The sequence below is a fragment of the Equus asinus genome, chromosome 14, assembly GCF_041296235.1.
Source record: "Equus asinus isolate D_3611 breed Donkey chromosome 14, EquAss-T2T_v2, whole genome shotgun sequence".
Classification (NCBI taxonomy): Eukaryota; Metazoa; Chordata; class Mammalia; order Perissodactyla; family Equidae; genus Equus; species Equus asinus.
The window spans coordinates 14,534,165-14,552,297 of NC_091803.1; the positions used below are offsets into that span (position 1 = coordinate 14,534,165).

Consider the following 18,133-nt stretch of genomic DNA (forward strand, 5'->3'; position numbering starts at 1 on the left):
GTCAGAATCCCAGTGACAAAGAATCCTAAAATTCATATGGGGTAACCAAAGACCCCGAATTGCTAAAGCAATACTGAGAAAAAAGAACAAAGCTGGAGGCATCGCAATCCCTGACTTCAAAATGTACTGCAAAGCTACAGTAATCAAAACAGCATGGTACTGGTACAAAGACAGGAACACAGCTCAACGGAACAGAACCGAAAGCCCAGAAATAAAACCGCATGTATATGGACAGCTAATCTTCAACAACGGAGCCAAGAACATACAATGGAGAAAGGCAGTCTCTTCAATAAACGGTGCTGGGAAAACTGGACAGCCACATGTAAAAGAATGAAAGTAGACCATTATCTCACGCCATGCACAAAAATACACTCAAAATGGATCAAACACTTGAAGATAAGACCTGAAACCATAAAACTCCTGGAAGATAATATAGATAGTACACTCTTTGACATTGAACTTAAAGGATCTTTTCAAATACCAGGTCTTCTCAGGCAAGGGAAACAAAAGAAAAAATAAACAAGTGGGAATACATCAGACTAAAGAGCTTCTGGAAGGCAAAGGAAACTAGGATCAAAACCAAAAGACAACACACCAACTGGGAGAAAATTTTTGCAAATCATGTATCCGATAAGGGGTTAATCTCCATAATATATAAGGAATTCACACAATTGAACAACAAAAAAACAGCCCGATCAAAAAACAGGCAGAGGATATGAACAGACATTTTTCCAAAAGAAGATATACAGATGGCCAATAGGCACATGAAAAGATGTTCAACATCGCTAATCATCAGGGAAATGCAAATCAAAACTATACTAAGATGCCACCTTACGCCTGTTAAAATGGCTATAATCACTAAGACTAAAAATAACAAATGTTGGAGAGGGTGTGGAGAGAAGGGAACCCTCACACACTGCTGGTGGGAATGCAAACTGGTGCAGCCACTATGGAAAACAGTATGAAGATTCCACAAAAAACTAAAAATAGAACTACTCTATGACCCAGCTAACTCACTACTGGGCATCTACCCAAACAACTTGAAATCAACAACCCAAAGTAACACATGCACCCCATGTTCATTGCAGCACTATCCACAACAGCCAAGACATGGAAGCAACCCAAGTGCCCATCAACCGATGACTGGATAAAGAAGATGTGGTATATATATACAATGGAATACTACTCAGCCAGAAAAAAAGACAAAATTATCCCATTTGCAACAGCATGGAAAGACCTGGGGGGAATTATGCTTATCGAAATAAGCGAGACTGAGAAAGACAAACACCAGATGATTTCACTCGTATGTGGAATATAAACAAGCACACAGACAAAGAAAACAGTTCAGTGGTTACCAGGGGAAGTGGGGTGGGGGGGGGTGTGTACACCAGGTGAAGGGGAGCACCTATGTGGTGACAGACAAGAAATTATGTACAACTGAAATTTCACAATGATGTAAACTATTATGAACTCAAATTTTTTAAAAAAGGAAAAAATACACATAACATAAAATTTATCTTCTTAACTATTTTTAAGTGTACAGTTCAGTGGCATTAAGTACAACCATCCATCTCCAGAACTCTTCGTCTTCCCAAACTGAAACTCTGCCCGCATCAAACACTAACTCTCCACCCCCTGTCCCCCAGCTTCGGGCACCCCCCATTCTAATTTCTGTCTCTATGAATGATGACTCTAGGTACCCCATGTAAGAGGAATCACACAGTATTTGTCCTTCTGTGTCAGGCTTATTTCACTTAGCATAATGTCCTCAATATTGTAGCATGTGTCAGAGTTTCCTTCCTTTTGAAGACTGAATAATATTCCATTATATGTATAGACCGCATTTTGTTTATCCATTCATTAGTCTCTGGACGCTTGCGTGGCTGTCCCCTTTTGGCTATTGTGAATAATCCCACTATAAACATGGGTGTACAAGTATCTCTTGAAATCCCTGCTTTCAATTTTTTTTGAGGAAGATTGACCCTGAGCTACCATCTGTGCCCATCTTCCTCTATTTTATATGTGGGATGCTGCCACAGCATGGCTTGATAAGTGGTGTGTAGGTCCACGCCCAGGATCCAAACTGGTGAACCCCAGCTGCCAAGGCAGAGTGTGCGAACTTAACTGCTATGCCACCGGGCTGGGCCCCTGCTTTCAATTCTTTTGGGTATATACCTAGAAGAGGAATTGCTGGACCATATGGTAATTTCATTTTTAATTTTTTGAGGAACATCATTCTTTTTAATATCTGCATAATATTCTTTCATATGAATAATATTCCTTAAATATGATCTAACGACCACATATCTACTGTTAAACATTTAGGTGATCTTGATTTTTTTCCCTATTGTAAACAATGCTGCAATGAACATCTTCAAGGCAAGTACATCTTTGTGCAAATACGCATGTATTTCTGTGGGAAGATTCCTAGAAAGGTCATGCTGGGTCAAAGACACGTACATTTGAAAGTTTAACAGTCATTGTCAAGTTACCTTCTAAGAAGTTTCCACCAACATACAGTCTTAGCATCCACATACGTCAGTGTGTCTACTGGCATCCTGGCCAACACTTCAGGCCATCAGTCCTTTAAATTGTCGTCAAGGTGACAGCTGTCGTTTTGATTAGCATTTTCCTCATTACCAGTGAAGCGGAACATCTTTTCCAATGTTTCCTGGGTGGTTTTATGTCTTTCTCTGTGACTTGTCTTTTTTGATTTTTCGCCAACAAGCATTTTCAGTTCTCACTGTCGTTGACCTTCCAGTCGCCTCTGCCACTGTTGCCAGCTATAGAATTTTAGGTTTGAAATGATTTTCTGTTGGAATTCTGCAGACAATGTTCCACAGCTGCTTAGAATCTACGATTGCTGTTGAAAAGTTCGATGCCATGCTGATTCCTGATCTTCAGTAGGTGACCTCCCTTTTGCTGTCTAAGTGTTTAAGATCTTCTCTTCACCCCGGAGATTCTGAAATTTCATGACATGCCTTTCATGGGTCTCTTTGCACGCATCCTACTGGACCCCTTTTAATCAAGAGACATATATTTCCATTCTGGGAAATCTGGCGTTTTTTCTTAAGTAACCTCTTTTCCTTTGTTCTTTCTTTTTTGAACTCTTTTCATTGGGTGTTCGACTCTCTGGACCGATCCTCTAAGTCTCTTTCTCTTTTCTCTCTTTCTTTCCTTTGCGCTCTCTCTCATTTTATTTCTCTTGATTTCAGCTTACAACCCTTCCATTGGATTTTAAATTTCAGCCCCGGTAGTGTTCATTTCCCAGAGTGGTCTCATGTTCCCTGACTGTCTAGTTTTCATGGCATCCTCAGGAGGCAGCCAAGTGAGGAGGGCCCGGGGGGTATAAAGTGGCCTGGGCTTCTCACTTTGCTTTCCCCCTCTCCCCTGAGAGCTGCCTTGAGATCCCACATGGCTCCTCCAGTCTGGACTCTGGTGCTGCTGGTGGGGGCTGCCTGGGGCCAGGGCCACATGCCTCAGCCTGTCCGGTAAGCTGGGCTCAGGGTGCGACTGGGAGTGGCTCTGAGGAAGAGCGAGGGGCAAAGCTGGAGGAGGCAAGCAGGCTAACGATGAAGGGCGTGGCCCTGGGGAGGAAGGCAGGAGCCCGACGACGGGGTGGGAAAAAGATGATAAGCAGAAATAGGGGGAGCCCCACAGCCCTAGAGCCCAGAATGAAGTGTCGCGAGAGCTCAACAGGAGTGGGACAGAGATGAAATGTGAGGAGAGAGGGAGGAGGCGCAGAGCTGGGAAGACAGGTCCTAGGATGGCAGGGGAGCAGAGAGAGGTCAGGCCCTCAGAAAAGGGACAAAATCCAGGGCAGACCCAGCAGATAAGAGAGACTTCAAGTAGGAGGCAGCAAGAAGTGATGGACGGCTTGGTGTCCTGGAGCTCGTTTGGGGGGATTTGAACAAGTAGAACTTGAACAACTGAAACAAAGGGCTGTTTTACATGGCCCTCGCCACCTGGGGAGGGACAGACAGCTTCTCTGTGGATTCGTAAGGTGAAGAAGGGCGACCCCTGTGTTACTCATCTGTACGCTCCGTTGCGTGCAGCTGGGACAACACCACCCCTGCCATCCATCTGGCAACCCATGTAGTCCCTGCTCTATGGGGACAACCCGGGCCGTAGCACAAGAAGACCTGAACCCAAAGGAAGGAGATCCCCCAGGTGTAAACCAGGTCCCCCTCACGTGAGACTCAACCACGCATGACATCTAGGGCACAGAGGAGTGGAGGGAACTGGTGGGGATGTGAGGAGCTTGGAGGCGACACACTTTTTAGGAGCTAGATGGGAACGTAAGGCGAGGAGGCTATGGGTGACCTATCTGAAAACCTTAAAGAAGACAAATCAATATAGATTCACTGCATACACACTGATACCACAATGGATACCAAAAAAAGGGGACAATCCTCCATAAACGACCATTCAGAAAGCTCACAATCACTGAGGCCTGTAATTCTTGACAATGACAAGTATTACATTTTTTCTTTCTCCAAATCAACCCCAAGGAAACAGAAGGTTCCAGACGGGAAGCCAGTTGCCCGCAGCTCTAGGGACGACTGTGAGTTTGATACCAGGACTGCTCAGACCTCTGTCCTTCCCTGGTGGGGGAGGGGCGGGGGGCCCTCAAGTACCCTGGGGGCCGGGCAACGACATAAACATGCAATAAATGTGTGAAGGGCAGCCCTGAGATGATCGAGGGCGGCGGAGGAGAGCACAAGGCCTGCCCAAAAAGATTCACATTGAATGAACACAGTGTGTGCTGCCCAGACACAGCCTATCTGCCCAGCTGAATCCAGGCCCCTGGGAACTCAGTTTACATACGACCCCTGCCCTAGTCATTCTGCACCAGCACCTCCCCGCAACCCCCCCAATTTCTCCTAAGAGATGGCCTTTCTCGGATTCTTTCCCAAATAGCTGCTCTGGACCCTACATCTTGGTGGGCGCCTTCTCTAAGCTTAGCAATGCTGTTATGCCCCCTCTTCCCATCTGGCTCTGTGACGGCCCTCCCCCCCTCTCCTGGCCTCACAGTGGCCCTTTCTTCCCAGCCATTCTCACCCACTGTGATTTTGAGGATGACTCCAAACCCCTCTGTGACTGGAGCCAAGCATCCACAGATGATGGGGACTGGACTCCGGCCAGCGGGCCCTCCCTCAGTGGCACTGGACCTCCTGGGGGGTACCCCAATGGCGGTGAGGACGCTTAAGGTTTAGGGAGGCAGCTGGGAGGTGGGCACGGGCAGATCTGGGTGCAGGGAGCAGGGAGGCAGCTGGAAGTGGATGCTTCGGCTCTGAGAAGGGGGTGGGAGGGGCAGCCCTCAGAGGCAGCAGGGCCTTACTGTGCTGGGTGGGCTCTGCCTCCCGCAGAGGGCAAGTACCTGCACATGGACTCGGACACCTTCCACCAGGGCGAGGTGGCCCGCCTGCGCAGCCCCCGCATCTGGGAGCAAGGCCCCCTGTGCGTTCACTTCGCCTACCACATGTTTGGGCTGTCGTGGGGCGCCCAGCTCAGGCTGCTGCTGCTCACGAGCCCGAAGGGCAAGATCCCCAGACTGCTCTGGAAACACAGTAACACCCAGAGCCCTTCCTGGATGCCCACCGCCGTCACTGTGCCTAGGAGGTCCACCCTGCCCAGCCAGGTGAGGCCGAGGGCAGGGCCCAGGACCCCAGGGGGATTCTCTGTGCTGGGGGGCAAGGTGGGGGCGGACAGGCCCAGGAGGGGCTGGGACAAGGAGGGGGCGTGGGGGCTGGGCCATCTGAATTCAAGCAGGAAACTGGGAGCCTGAGGCAAAGGGGCTCACAGGGTGAGTGGTCGCTTCCTCCCTCCCACAGCTGATATTTGAAGGAAGGAGGGGCAGCACAGCTTACCTGGACATCGCTCTGGACGCCATCTCTGTCCGTCGGGGCTTCTGCAATCCGAGTGAGCCTGTCCCTCCTCCTCTTTTTCCCGGCCCCAAAAATCTGCCCAGGATGGCAGGAGCAGCTCAGGGACCATGACTTGGTTTCTCCCAGGGTTGGGGTTCCTTGCTTCCCTCCACACCCTTGGACTCCCGAAGAGGCCACCCCTAAAGAGAGGTTCTCCTTTAACACAGAGTTGGGGTGATAGCCGTCCTAGAGTGACCAACCATCCCGGCTTGCCCTGGGCTGCCCCCATCTTAGCACTGAAAGTCCTGCATCTTGGGAAAACCCCCAGTCCTGGGCAAGCCTGGACGCTTGGTCACCCCGTTACCCCAGATCCATCCAGAATTAGCCCGCTAAGCTGACGTTAAAGATTCAAGGGGAGCAAATTTAAGTGAAGGAACATTCCAGAAGCTGGGTGCAAGGAATTAACACTTACTGAGCACAGGCGCTGTGGTAGATGCTCCCTGTACATGATCCAGCTTACAAGAGGCGGATATTCCCAGTTTACAGACGAGGAAACTGAGGCTTGGGCAGGTTACGTAGTCTGCGTCAGGAACACAGCCACTAGGGAGTGGAACCGGATCTAGCTTGAAAGACCTCCAGACTGGGACTCAGAATTCTGACTCTGGACTGAGATTTTCTGAGCTGTCCCCTCTTAGAAGGAGCTAAATCCTCCCTCCTTTTTCCCCCTCAGTCTGCATGATGCAAATGTGCGACTTCGACACTCCGAATGATCTCTGTGGCTGGAGCTGGATCCCGACGGCCTCTGGGGCCAAGTGGGTCCAGAAGCAGGGGTCGTCGGGGGTGCAGAACGTGGGGCCTGAGGAAGACTTCTCTAGCCCTGGCTGTGAGTAATGGCCACACTCCCATCGTCCTCTGACACTCTGGGCTTCTAGTGACCTCTGTGGGAGTTGATGATGTTTGCTGGAAGACCCAGTGGGAACTCCCTTGGACAGTCTCAGGTGAATCCCAGCAACCTCCAACCTCCACCAGCTCAAGCTCCCCGCCAGAAAGCAAACCCCAAGCACCCGGCCAGCTTCCTCCGCTGCCACCCCAGAAGCCTACCTGGCTGACCCAACACAGCCTGTTCCTTGCCTCCTCTCCCTGGCACCGTTCATTCATTCATTCATTCACCTAACAAGTATTTATTGAGCACTGATGATGGGCCAGGTACCGTCCCAAGCAGCCGAGATACATCAGTTTACAAAACAGACAAGGTGGGGCGCAGGACGACAGGGAGACAACTCCTGAAACAACTGAGAAGTAAATTCTATAGTTATAAGGTGAGCAGTGCTATGGGAAAAATAAGTTGAACAAAGGAAGGGCCTTAGGCGTACAAGGGGAGGTTGGCTGGAGGTTTTAAATAACCTCAGGTGGTGGTCAGGATAGGTCTCATCTGGGTCACATTTGAGCCCAAACTTGAAGGAGGTGAGGGAGTGAGGCATGAAAATGTCAAGGGGAAGAACATTCTAAGCAGTGGGGTCAGCCATGCAAAGGCCCTGAGGTAGCAGTGGGCTAGGGGGCGGATGTTGAGGTACAACAAGGAGCCGTGTGCCTGGGATGGAGAGGATCAGCTCAGACGGCCACTAGGAGGGGCAGATTATGTGGAGCCTTGAAGGCCATGCTCAGGACTGTGGCTTTTATTCTAAGGGGATAGGGAGCCTTTGCAGGACTTGCAGCAGAGGAGTGACTTGATCTGACGGATGTTTACAACGATCACCTGGGTTTTTTGCATTGAGAAGCTACTGAACGGACCCGGCAAGAGCAGAGGCCGGGGGGCCATTTAGGAGGCTTCTGCAATAATCCAGGCGATTCTCTTTCTTCCTCTTCTACTTCATCCATGTCCATCTCTAGCTTCTTTTCCACCACCTCCCTATGCTCTCAGCTTGGCTTTTCTTCTTCTCTCTAGTGTTCACCCCTTCCTTCCTTCCCTCCTTCCATTCCTTCTCTCCCCCTGCCTCTCATTTTCCTCTCCTCCTTCCTTCCTCCCTCCCTGCTCTCTGGCTCCTTCTCTCTCCCTCACAGCAGCCACCTCCTCTCTCAATCTTCACACAACATGCATTTGCAGCCCTCACTGAGTGGGCGTCATGCCAAGCTTTGCAGGTCAAACAGAATCGTGCTCCCTAATTTCCTTCTGAGTTTCTACTTCTTCTCTCTTCTCTTTGCCTTTGCCTCTCTCCATTCCCCATCCTTTCCCTTCCTTCCACCTTTTCATTTTCATTTTCTTTTCTCTTCTCCATGTTCCCCTCCCCTACTCCACAGCCCTTTCTGTCCCCTCCAACTCCACGCTTTCCTTCCTCTGAGCTTTCTTGCTGCCTGAGGTTTGCCTTCCAGAAAGACCTTGAGAACCCCCCACCCTCCTTCATTCTAGGCCCCTGGAGAGCAGGGCCGGGCTGCCCATCTCTGTATCCCCGCATCTCTGCATCCCCGGGAGCCTTTAGCACATATCCCAGGCCCCGCAGTTTCAGTAAATGTGTTTTGTTTTGTTTTGAGTTCTTCTCTCTCTTCCTTTTTCCATCTTGCTCGCTTCCTTATATTTTTTCACCTTTCCTTTCGTCTCACTCCTTTTCCATTTCGCAGATGTCCCAGCACGCCACTCCTTGCGTTCTCTTTCACCGTTTACCACTTCCTTTCCTTTCCCTCCTCCTTCCCTGTTGCTTCCTCTCTTTTCTCTTCTCTCCCACTCCTGCCCATTTCCTCCTGTTCAGCCCCTCTCTCCCTTTCCCAAGCCCACTTTCCCGCCCCCGGGGAGCGCGCTCACCACGTGGACCCTCTGGGAGTCGGGCACGTGCACGCACGCGCGCTGCCGGCGGCCCCTTCAATGTCCCCCCAGCTACCAGTTGCGTCACGGAGCGCGGTCCACGCTGATTGGCTGCCTCAGCTGGTGGCCGAGGTTGGGGTGGAAGATGCCCAGTCTTCAGTGTCAGACCGACCCTCTCTCACCAGTTTGTGAACCGCTTATGTCCAGTGGATCAAGGAAAGGAAGATGTGACTCTGGGGGACCTAAAAAGTCAGAACCCAAAGGACAAGGTTCTGGCCGCTGCTTCCGAGAGGACGCTGCGTTTCGTATGGCGGCACCCGCATCCTTACCCGGCCCTGCCAAGCACTTCTGGAAGGATCGAATGCTTCGGCCCGTCGTGAGACCGGTGTAGGCCCACCTCAGCGCCGGTTGATTCTAGGCAGCTGTTGGGGCTCCCTAGGGCCAGGCCCCCTCGCCTCGCAGGGTCCTCTCCCTGTACCATAGTCGCCCAGTTGCAGGCGCCGCTCCTTACTGGCCTTTTCCTTCGCAGGTGGCTTCTACATGCTCCTGGACCCCAAGGATGCAAAACCAAGGCAGAAATGTGTTCTCCTGAGTCCTCTGAGCCGGTCCTCTGGCTGTCTGACCCTGTCCTTCCACTACACCCTCTATGGCCAGTCTCCTGGCGCAGCCCTCATGGTCTATGCTTCTGTCCTGGGTAAGAGTGGAGAGGTTCCGGGGTTTACCCTGACCTGAGGCTCATCTTCAGGCTTGAGTTGACAGGGAAATATGGGGCATCCCTCAGAGTCTAGGAAAATCTGGGATACGTGCAAGATTATTCCACAGATGGGAATTGGGGAGCCAGGAGGGCACTGGGTTCTGGAAAAATAGGTAAAAGTGCAGACGAGTGAGAAAACACGATGTGCTTGAGTTTACCGGGGTGGGGAGATCCACTCCAAGTATTCCCTTTGCTGCTCATCCTTCCGAGTATAGGTTTGAAGTCATTTTCCAGTCCCCTCAGTCTCACTTCTCTCCCGGATTCCTTCCATTGCAGGCAGCATCCGGAAACACACTCTCTTCTCAGGACAACCCAGACCCTACTGGCAGTCTGTTTCTGTCAGTTACACAGGCCAGGGACAGATTCAGGTACAGAGGAGCAAGAGATTAGGTTTCCTTGCATGTGGTAGGCACCCCCGATATTGAAATGGACTGAGGGTCTGGGCGCGGGAGGAGCTTGCCTGGGTCCCAGAGTAGAGTCAAATCAGACGAGGGTTGGGCATGTGGGCTGTTTTCTCACTCCTGGCCCCTCTCCCACTCTCTTCAGTTCGCCGTGGTGGGCGTCTTTGGCGTGGTCCCAGAGCCAGCTGTGGCAGTGGACGCAATCGTCATTGCTCCCTGTGGGGGTGAGAGCGAGGCCCCGGAAGTCTCAGATCTCTCAGAATCTGGGGTGGGATGGAGGAGGGATGGAGAGTACGGCCAAAATTTCTCAAATCTCCCATTTTGATCCCCTAGAGAGCTTTCCTGAGTGTGACTTTGAAGATGATGCCCGTCCCTTCTGTAACTGGGCCCAGGCATCAGGAAATGGTGGACACTGGGCCCGGGGAAGTAAAAATCAGTCCCTTCAGGGTCCAGGCCCCTTCGGAGCTTCCCTTAACGGCGGTGAGGAGATTGGGGACCCCTCAAGCCAATGAGTTACTGAATGTGCTCCCAGCTAGGGGACTGGCTGGTGTGATTGGTGGAATAAGATGTTGTAGGGGCTGAAGGTCAGCCAGCAGGTGTTTATTGGGAAGCTGCCATGGGGCCAGAGCTGTGGAGACGATAGAGGTAGAGTGAGTTGAGGGTTCTCAGGGCTGTGGGGTCACTGAAACCCCCAGAAAATCCAGGCATCTCACTCCATTGAGCTCGGGGCTTCAAAATCCACTATCTCATTGTCAGTCAAGACATTTAGTGGTACAGCTAACAAAGGATTCTGGGTTGCTGGTTTGTTTTTCCCTTTCTCTCTGATCCTTCCTTCTTAGTTAGAAAGCCAAAATGGGCAGAAAAAAAAAAACAGTGCTACAATGAAGGGAGTTTTGGTGTTTTCGTCAAACCCCCATCTGGAAAGCAAGGTGTTGCTAAAGAAAGCAGCGCTAGACTTGTCCTGTAGGGACTTCTCATCTTACCCCTTCCCTTTTGCCCAGAAAGTCACTATATCTACCTCCAGCCTGGCAAGTTCTCCCAGGCGGGCCAGTCTTTCCGACTGATGAGCCGGCCCTTCTGCGCCCCGGGTGCGATCTGTGTGGAGCTCTCCTACCACATGTATGGCTTCGGAGAGGGCGCCAAGCTCAGGCTCCTCTTGGAGAGTCCTGCGGGCAGTTCCCCAACTCCTCTCTGGCACTGCGTGGGGTCTCAGAGCCCTGACTGGCTGAACACCTCCATCACCATCCCTTCAGGACGTCAACAGCCCATACAGGTGAGAGATGGAGAGAGTGGGCCCTGGAAGTGTCTGTAAGGGGCATGGTGAGTGGGACGTGATGCCTGGGATCTGGGAGCCCAACCATGAGAAGATAAGATGCTGGCAAGGGAGCAGAGTGGATGTGAACTTGGTGTTCCTGAGAAGGCTATCCAGCTCCTGAAAGGGGCAGTGTGGAGTTGGACTGTCGAGGCTAGAACAAAGTGGTGTTCTGGCAGAGGACAGACTCCATGCCCAGCAGAGTCACCGAGTTGCCAGGGATTCACCTTCATTTCTTTCTTCCCTCTCGCTCCCTCATTACCTTCAGCTGATACTTGAGGCCATCAGGGGTACCAACAGTGCCTTCGTCATGGCTGTGGGTTTCATCTTCATCAATCATGGGACATGTCAAGGTAAGACAAAACCCAAGGCCCCAGAAAGGGGGCCATGCTCTGGGATGACCAGCTCTTGGGCTTCTCTATATCTGCTGCTTAAAAAGTGAGTCCTCTCTGTGTGAGTTCCCTCACAGCTTTGTTTTCTATAGTCTGCCCACCTCTACCTTCCCGGCCCCATCAGGCTGCTCGCTTGAGTGAATGTGACTTTGATGCCATGAATTTCTGATGGTGGATCCAGAAGTTCTTACCTAGTGAATGGTGATCCTGATGGGAGGACCGATATCCTGTTCATTTTGTGCTTCCTGTACTCGGCACGATATCTGGCATACATTAGAAACAGTGTTTCTTGAGTGTTTGTTGAGTGAAGGTTGGGGTTGGGAGTAGAAGGAGAGGTGTGAATAAGTCACCCCTTTGAGCCCACCCACTTTAATTAGATGTGAGTGAAGAGAGTGGTGGTATGATTTTGACTAAACCCCAGGGATTTTTTTGTTTGCAGGACCTGCACCAACAGTGCTTCCTTCCAAATCTCCGGTTCCCCTGACTGGCCCTTCTGAAACCCCTGTCTTCACAGGAAAACATATGGCCACCACAGAAAAACCTACTGTCCCCAGTGAAATATCCACCATCCCCACAGAAAATCCCACCATCCCCACTGAAAAAGCAACTGTTCCCACAGAAAAGCCCACTATCCCCACTGAAAAAGCAACTGTTCCCACAGAAAAGCCCACCGTCGCCACAGAAAAGCCCACTGTCCCCACTGAAAAACCGACTGTTCCCACAGAAAAGCCCACCGTCCCCACAGAAAAGCCCACTGTTCCCACAGAAAAACCAACAGTCCCCACAGAAAAGCCCACTGTCCCCACAGAGAAGCCCACCGTCCCCACTGAAAAGCCCACCGTCCCCACAGAAAAGCCCACTGTTCCCACTGAAAAGCCCACCGTCCCCACAGAAAAGCCCACTGTTCCCACAGAAAAACCAACAGTCCCCACAGAAAAGCCCACCGTCCCCACAGAGAAGCCCACCGTCCCCACTGAAAAGCCCACCGTCCCCACAGAAAAGCCCACCGTTCCCACAGAAAAACCAACAGTCCCCACAGAAAAGCCCACCGTCCCCACAGAGAAGCCCACCGTCCCCACTGAAAAGCCCACCGTCCCCACAGAGAAGCCCACCGTCCCCACTGAAAAACCCACCGTCCCCACAGAGAAGCCCTCCATCCCCACTGAAAAGCCCACCGTCCCCACTGAAAGGCCCACCGTCCCCACTGAAGAGTCCACTGTCCCCACTGAAAGGCCCACCTTCCCCACAGAAAGGCCCACCGTCCCCACAGAAAGGCCCACCGTCCCCAGTGAAAGGCCCACAGCTCCTCTGACACCCCAGCCCAGCCCAACACTTGTACCCACTGAACCAACAGTCTTGGCCATGCCTCTTGGTGCTCCAAGTATGCCCATGACCGCTGTGACCCTGGCCAGCACTGAAGGCCCTCGCCCCACTCCAGGTATGTGATGGAGCACTGGACAATGAGCTGAAGGCAGGAAACAGTGACTAGGAGAGAGAATTAGGAAAAGGGATGCTTCTAGAAGAAAACTGCAGTCTTAGAGGAGAAGTGAATCAGACATGGTGACTTTAGAAGAAACGTTGAGGACTGATGACCCTGAGTGAGAGGGTCAACAGGGCACAGGTAGGGTGGGGGTTGTTGGGAACCCAGAACTAAGCTTACTTCTTATATTTTTATTGCAATGTAATTCATATATCATAAAATTCATCCTTGGAAAGTGTACAATTCAGTGGTCTCAGTATATTCACAGGATTGCGCAAACATCCTCCCTTTCTAATTCCAGAACATTTTCATCACCCCTGAAAGAAAGCCCATACCCATTAGCAGTCACCTCCCATTCCCCCTCACCCCCTAGTCCTCAGCAACCACTGATCTACTTTCTGTCTCTATGGATTTGCCTGTTCTGGACATTTTATACAAATGGAATCACATGGTACGTGGTCTTTTGTGAGGGGCTCCTTTCATTTCGCATCACGTGTTCAGGGTTCATCCGTGTTGTGGTGTGTGGCAGGACTTCATTCCTTTTTGTGGCTGAATAATAAGGATCTAGTTCTTAGAGAAGCAGTTGAGTGTGGGGAAGAGGAGAGAGGGGAAGTCTCCTTGAGAAAAGCTGTAAATGGAGGCTTTACTGAGGCTGTTTTCCCCTTAGCGAGCTGCCCCCCAAATGCCCACTACGAATCCTGTGCCTGCCCGGCCTCCTGCGAGAGCCCGAAGCCCACCTGTGAGTTCGTGTGCCAGCCCGGCTGCGTCTGCAACCCTGGCTTTCTGTTCAACGACTCCCGCTGCATCAGCGCCTCTTCCTGCAGTTGCATGTACAACAACAATTACTATAAGGTGAGACCACGGGGGTGTCCAGACGCCCGAGGGAGATTGCAAGCCCAACACCTGGGTTCTGGCTCCCTCTGCTCCCTGAGGGAGGGGAATTTGGATCCCTGGAATGTGCCCAGGAGCTCAGGTCACAGGAGTGGTTCCACAATGGTGGAGTCATTCATTCGTGCGTGGTTTTGGATTGTCATCTTGTTCGTACAATAAATACTTGGTAAGCACCCGCTTTGGCCCGGCATGATGCTAGGGCACACAGAAGGTTCAATCATCCCATGGCCCTGTGCTAAGTGCTCCTAAGTGTCTTGATATTTTTGTACTTCTGTGTCCCATCCTGGCAGCCCTGATGCAAGAGACACCAGACCAGCCAGGTGGTGCAGCGCCCTCCTCTCCATCCTGAGGAAAGTTGGGGGTCCCTGCATATACAGAGAGCCCCACACACTGAGTTGAGCTTCAGGCATGTTGTTCCAGGCAGAATATGACATTCCAGAATCTTCTTCCAAAGGAACTTGCAAATCCTAATAGGAAAGGTCAAAGGAGAGAAGTTACTGTTCTCGTCTCCCCTCCTTGATGGCCCCCCCGGGGAGATACACAGCAGAGGCTCTGAAGAGGCACAGACTCTGGACCAGCGCTGTCCAAAAGGGACAGCATGCAAGCCACAAACATCACTTTACACTTCCTAATAGCCACATTAAAAACAGTAAAAGGGGGGGGCTGGCCTGGTGGCGTAGTGGTTAAGTCTGCACACTCCGCTTTGGTGGCCTGGGGTTCGCAGGTTCGTGGGTTCAGATCCCGGGCATGGACCTACACACTACTCATCAAGCCACGTTGTGGCAGCATCCCACATACAAAATAAAGGAAGATTGGCACAGATGTTAGCTCAGGGACAGTCTTCCTCACACACACACACACAAAAAGGAGGAGGAAACAGGTTAAATTAATTCCAATAATCTACTCAATCTCAAATATTCTCATTTCAACATAGAATCAATAGTTATTAATGAGATATTTACATTCCTTTTTTTATATTAAGTCTTCAAAACCCAGTGTGTATCTTGCACTTTCACTATATCTCAATTTAGACCGGCCACATTTCAAGGGCTTAGTGGCTACAAGTGGCTGGTGGCCACTGTCTTGGCCACAGCCACCTGAGAGTCAGGCCTGTCTGAGCTTGAATCCCAGCTCCAGCACTCGTTCACTGGGTGACGTTGGGCAAGGTTCTTTAGCTCTTTACATCTGTCTTTGTATCTATAAAATGTGCAGATAAGATTTCCTACGTCCTAAGATTGTTGTGAAGATGAAATTAGATCCTGACACAGGCCAATTACTCAATAAATGTTAATTGTCATTATTATTAGCAATTTATGATAAATATCATATGCTGCCTATTAATTAAAAGTGCATGAAGCTATTGATCAGTGTCCAGTGCCTCTTCTCAGCTCTGGGTGTCCTTCCCATTGTCATTGGGGGCCATGCTGCTTGTCTCTTCGGGAGCCACTTCCTTCCCAACCCCCTTGAATCAGTCTCCTGGGTGTCCCCGATTAGCTTCAGCCACAGCCTGGGTAGAAAGATCTGTCGCAAGCATCAGCATCAAACATCTCTTCCCTCTGCCCTGGGACGCATGTATTAACTTATTATATATCCATTTATTATTCAGCAAATGTTGATTGAGTGCTCTCAGCCCTCCTGGTGTTGGGGTCACCAGGAAGAGGGCATGGTCCTTCTCTCCTGATGCCGTCAGATTCTGAGGGACACCCTGTGTCTTGGTTCACTCTTTCATTCAGCACGTATTTATTTATTGAATTTATTCATTCGGCATTGTGCTGCGTGTTGGGGCTAAGACAGGAAAGATAGACGTGGTCCCTCACAAGGGTGCTTACAATCAAACCATCACAAAAATAAACATAAATGTGCAGTTTTCCTTAGTTCTGGAAAGGAGCTATGACCCATGAGGATGACCTAGTCAGAGAGGTTTTCAAAGTCTTCCTGAGAAAGCAGTGACCCTTGAGCTGAATTCTGCTGGTTGCGTAGGAATGATTTAGAGAGAGAGGGAAGAGCATTCAAGGATGAGAGAATGGCATGTGTGAATGTCCTGTGGTGTGCGGGAATAGCTGGTGAGTGGTGGGAAGTGGAAGAGTATGAGCAAGGTTAGATCTGCAGGTGCAGTGGTGGAGGATAAGGGGAAAGGACCCCAGAGCCACAGCACTGTGACCCCGGATCCCTTGCCCCCAGCCTGGGGTAGAGTGGTTCAGCCCCAACTGCACGGAACGTTGCCGCTGCTGGCCGGGCAGTCGGATGGAGTGTGAGCTCTCTCAGTGTGCAACACACACAGTGTGCCAGCTAAAGAATGGCGAGTATGGATGCCACCCCTATGGTAAGCCCCTCCCCTCATGCCCCCCCTGCCAGCCTGCCAGAGTGGGTGTAACACCAGGGTGCCCTCCATTGACCGGAGGAGCCGGGGTGTTGCATTGGGTGGGTGAGGTGGCTGTGTATGGGGCCTGCCTGGTGGCAGTGGAACCAGCCTCATGCGTTCCCCTTTCTCCCCTCTGCAGGCACTGCCACCTGCTTTGTCTACGGGGACCCTCATTATCTCACCTTTGACGGGAGGCATTTCGGCTTCATGGGCAAATGCACCTACATCTTGGCCCAGGCCCGTGGCAATTTGACAGGTAGGGCCCTAGAGATGCCCCTGGCCTGGGCATGGGGCCGAGGTCAGAATAGCTGGACATGGGAGCCCCATAGGTGGCAGGAAAGGGCCCAGAGCAGATGGGAGCAGGGCCTTCTGGAAAGCTAGGGTTGACGCAGCCACCCCAGAAGCAGAACTTCCTCGGGCCCAGATGAACAGGAAAAATACAGTTTAAGACGCTTCTCCTTATCAGTTGCTTCCTTGGCCAACTTTTATTGAGGGCCCGCCTTCCATAGTGACAATAAAGGGACAAGAGAAGTAGCACAGACCTGCTGCCCTGGAGGATGTCCCAGGGAACTGAGGGGAGCCAGTTTCGCGGCATGGTTGCAGGCTGTTCTGGGAGAGACGGACAGTTCCCCTGCGCTCCTCTCGAACTGCAGAGCCGCTGTGTCTGTGGTCCCGCAGTGCCGGGTGTGGGTACCACCCTCACCTCTCCCAGCCTCAAGAAATGCTTGTCGAATGAGCCTCTGGGCCCTCTTCATCCCTCTCTCCACCCAGAGCCATTCTTTAGGGTGACAGCAAAGAACGAGGAGCGCGGACAGGAAGGTGTGTCCTGCCTGAGCAAAGTCTATGTCACCCTGCCCGACACCACCATCACGCTGCTCAAGGGCAGGCGCACGCTGGTGAGTCCCTTTCTTTAGTTATGCTTGCAGCCTGTCCTGTGGGCGGCTGTGGCCTTGGTCCTGGCCGGCTCCTCCAGCCTCCAGACCCTCTCAGGGACGAGCTTAAATCAAACAAGGCTGGCGGGGGCCCTTTGTCAGTTCCAGGGCGCTGCAGTGGAAGAAGTCATTAGGATTGCTGTGGGGGGTGTTGTGGTTTCCAGCGTGGATGTGGGAGTCTGCTGGGGGTTCTCCTTGAACTCCGGATCTGTGTCTCTGCCTCCTCCCTGGACCCCGCCTTCCAGGTTGGGGGTCAGCAAGTCACCCTCCCAGCGATACCTTCTAAAGGCGTCTTCCTGGCTCCAAGTGGGCGATTTGTGGAGCTGCAGACAGCGTTTGGTTTGCGGGTGAGATGGGATGGTGACCAGCAGCTGTTTATAAGTGTGTCCAGGTGAGGGGGCGACCCAGCGAGGCAGCTGGCACTTCTCCCCGCTCTGCCCCCACCCCCAGGACCCCTGCATCCCTTCCCCTTCCACTCTAGGCACTAATTCTCACTCAAGGGTAGGAAGCCCCCACGCTCAGCTGGCAGAGGCCTCCCTTTGGATGAGGAGACAGCAGGAAATGGTTTCAGGGCAGCGTGAGAATAGCAGGATATACACACAATGCTTTGGGAATGTGCTTGAAGGAGTCCCTAAAGGGCTGTGGGAGCTTTCAGAAGAGTGGTCACTTGACCCCTGTCTTCAAGAAAGAGCGGCTCCCCAGATGCACAAACAAGGGCCAAAAGACCTTATAGAAACAGTGGACAGCAAATGTAAGAAGAAACTAGAATGTCTTAGGGCCAGCCAGAGGTTTGTTAGGGCTGGAAGAAAGTGGTGTGAGAAGAAGGGGGCTCAAGAAGAGACTGTAAAGATGGCTCGGGGGCAAGGGCTGTGAGGTCCTTGTGTGCCTGGCGCCTGGCACGGAACCTTCCTCTGAGTCGGCACCTCTTTGTGCTCTGCCCACCTT

At 51.6% G+C, this 18,133-nt stretch overlaps 1 protein-coding gene across 1 annotated transcript in view; it reads left to right on the plus strand.

The window, feature by feature from the left end:
- Nucleotides 1–4,386: 4,386 nt before the first annotated feature.
- ZAN (zonadhesin) overlaps nucleotides 4,387–18,133 on the plus strand; it is a 32,298-nt gene continuing 18,551 nt past the window's right edge. Inside the window, 17 exon segments of the mRNA XM_070485389.1 lie at nucleotides 4,387–4,564; nucleotides 5,052–5,195; nucleotides 5,370–5,641; nucleotides 5,835–5,922; nucleotides 6,598–6,750; nucleotides 9,194–9,358; nucleotides 9,695–9,786; nucleotides 9,965–10,043; nucleotides 10,153–10,299; nucleotides 10,821–11,092; nucleotides 11,400–11,484; nucleotides 11,963–12,961; nucleotides 13,398–13,855; nucleotides 16,076–16,217; nucleotides 16,396–16,512; nucleotides 17,028–17,152; nucleotides 17,434–17,579. Coding sequence (XP_070341490.1) covers nucleotides 4,387–4,564; nucleotides 5,052–5,195; nucleotides 5,370–5,641; nucleotides 5,835–5,922; nucleotides 6,598–6,750; nucleotides 9,194–9,358; nucleotides 9,695–9,786; nucleotides 9,965–10,043; nucleotides 10,153–10,299; nucleotides 10,821–11,092; nucleotides 11,400–11,484; nucleotides 11,963–12,961; nucleotides 13,398–13,855; nucleotides 16,076–16,217; nucleotides 16,396–16,512; nucleotides 17,028–17,152; nucleotides 17,434–17,579 — 3,662 coding nt within the window.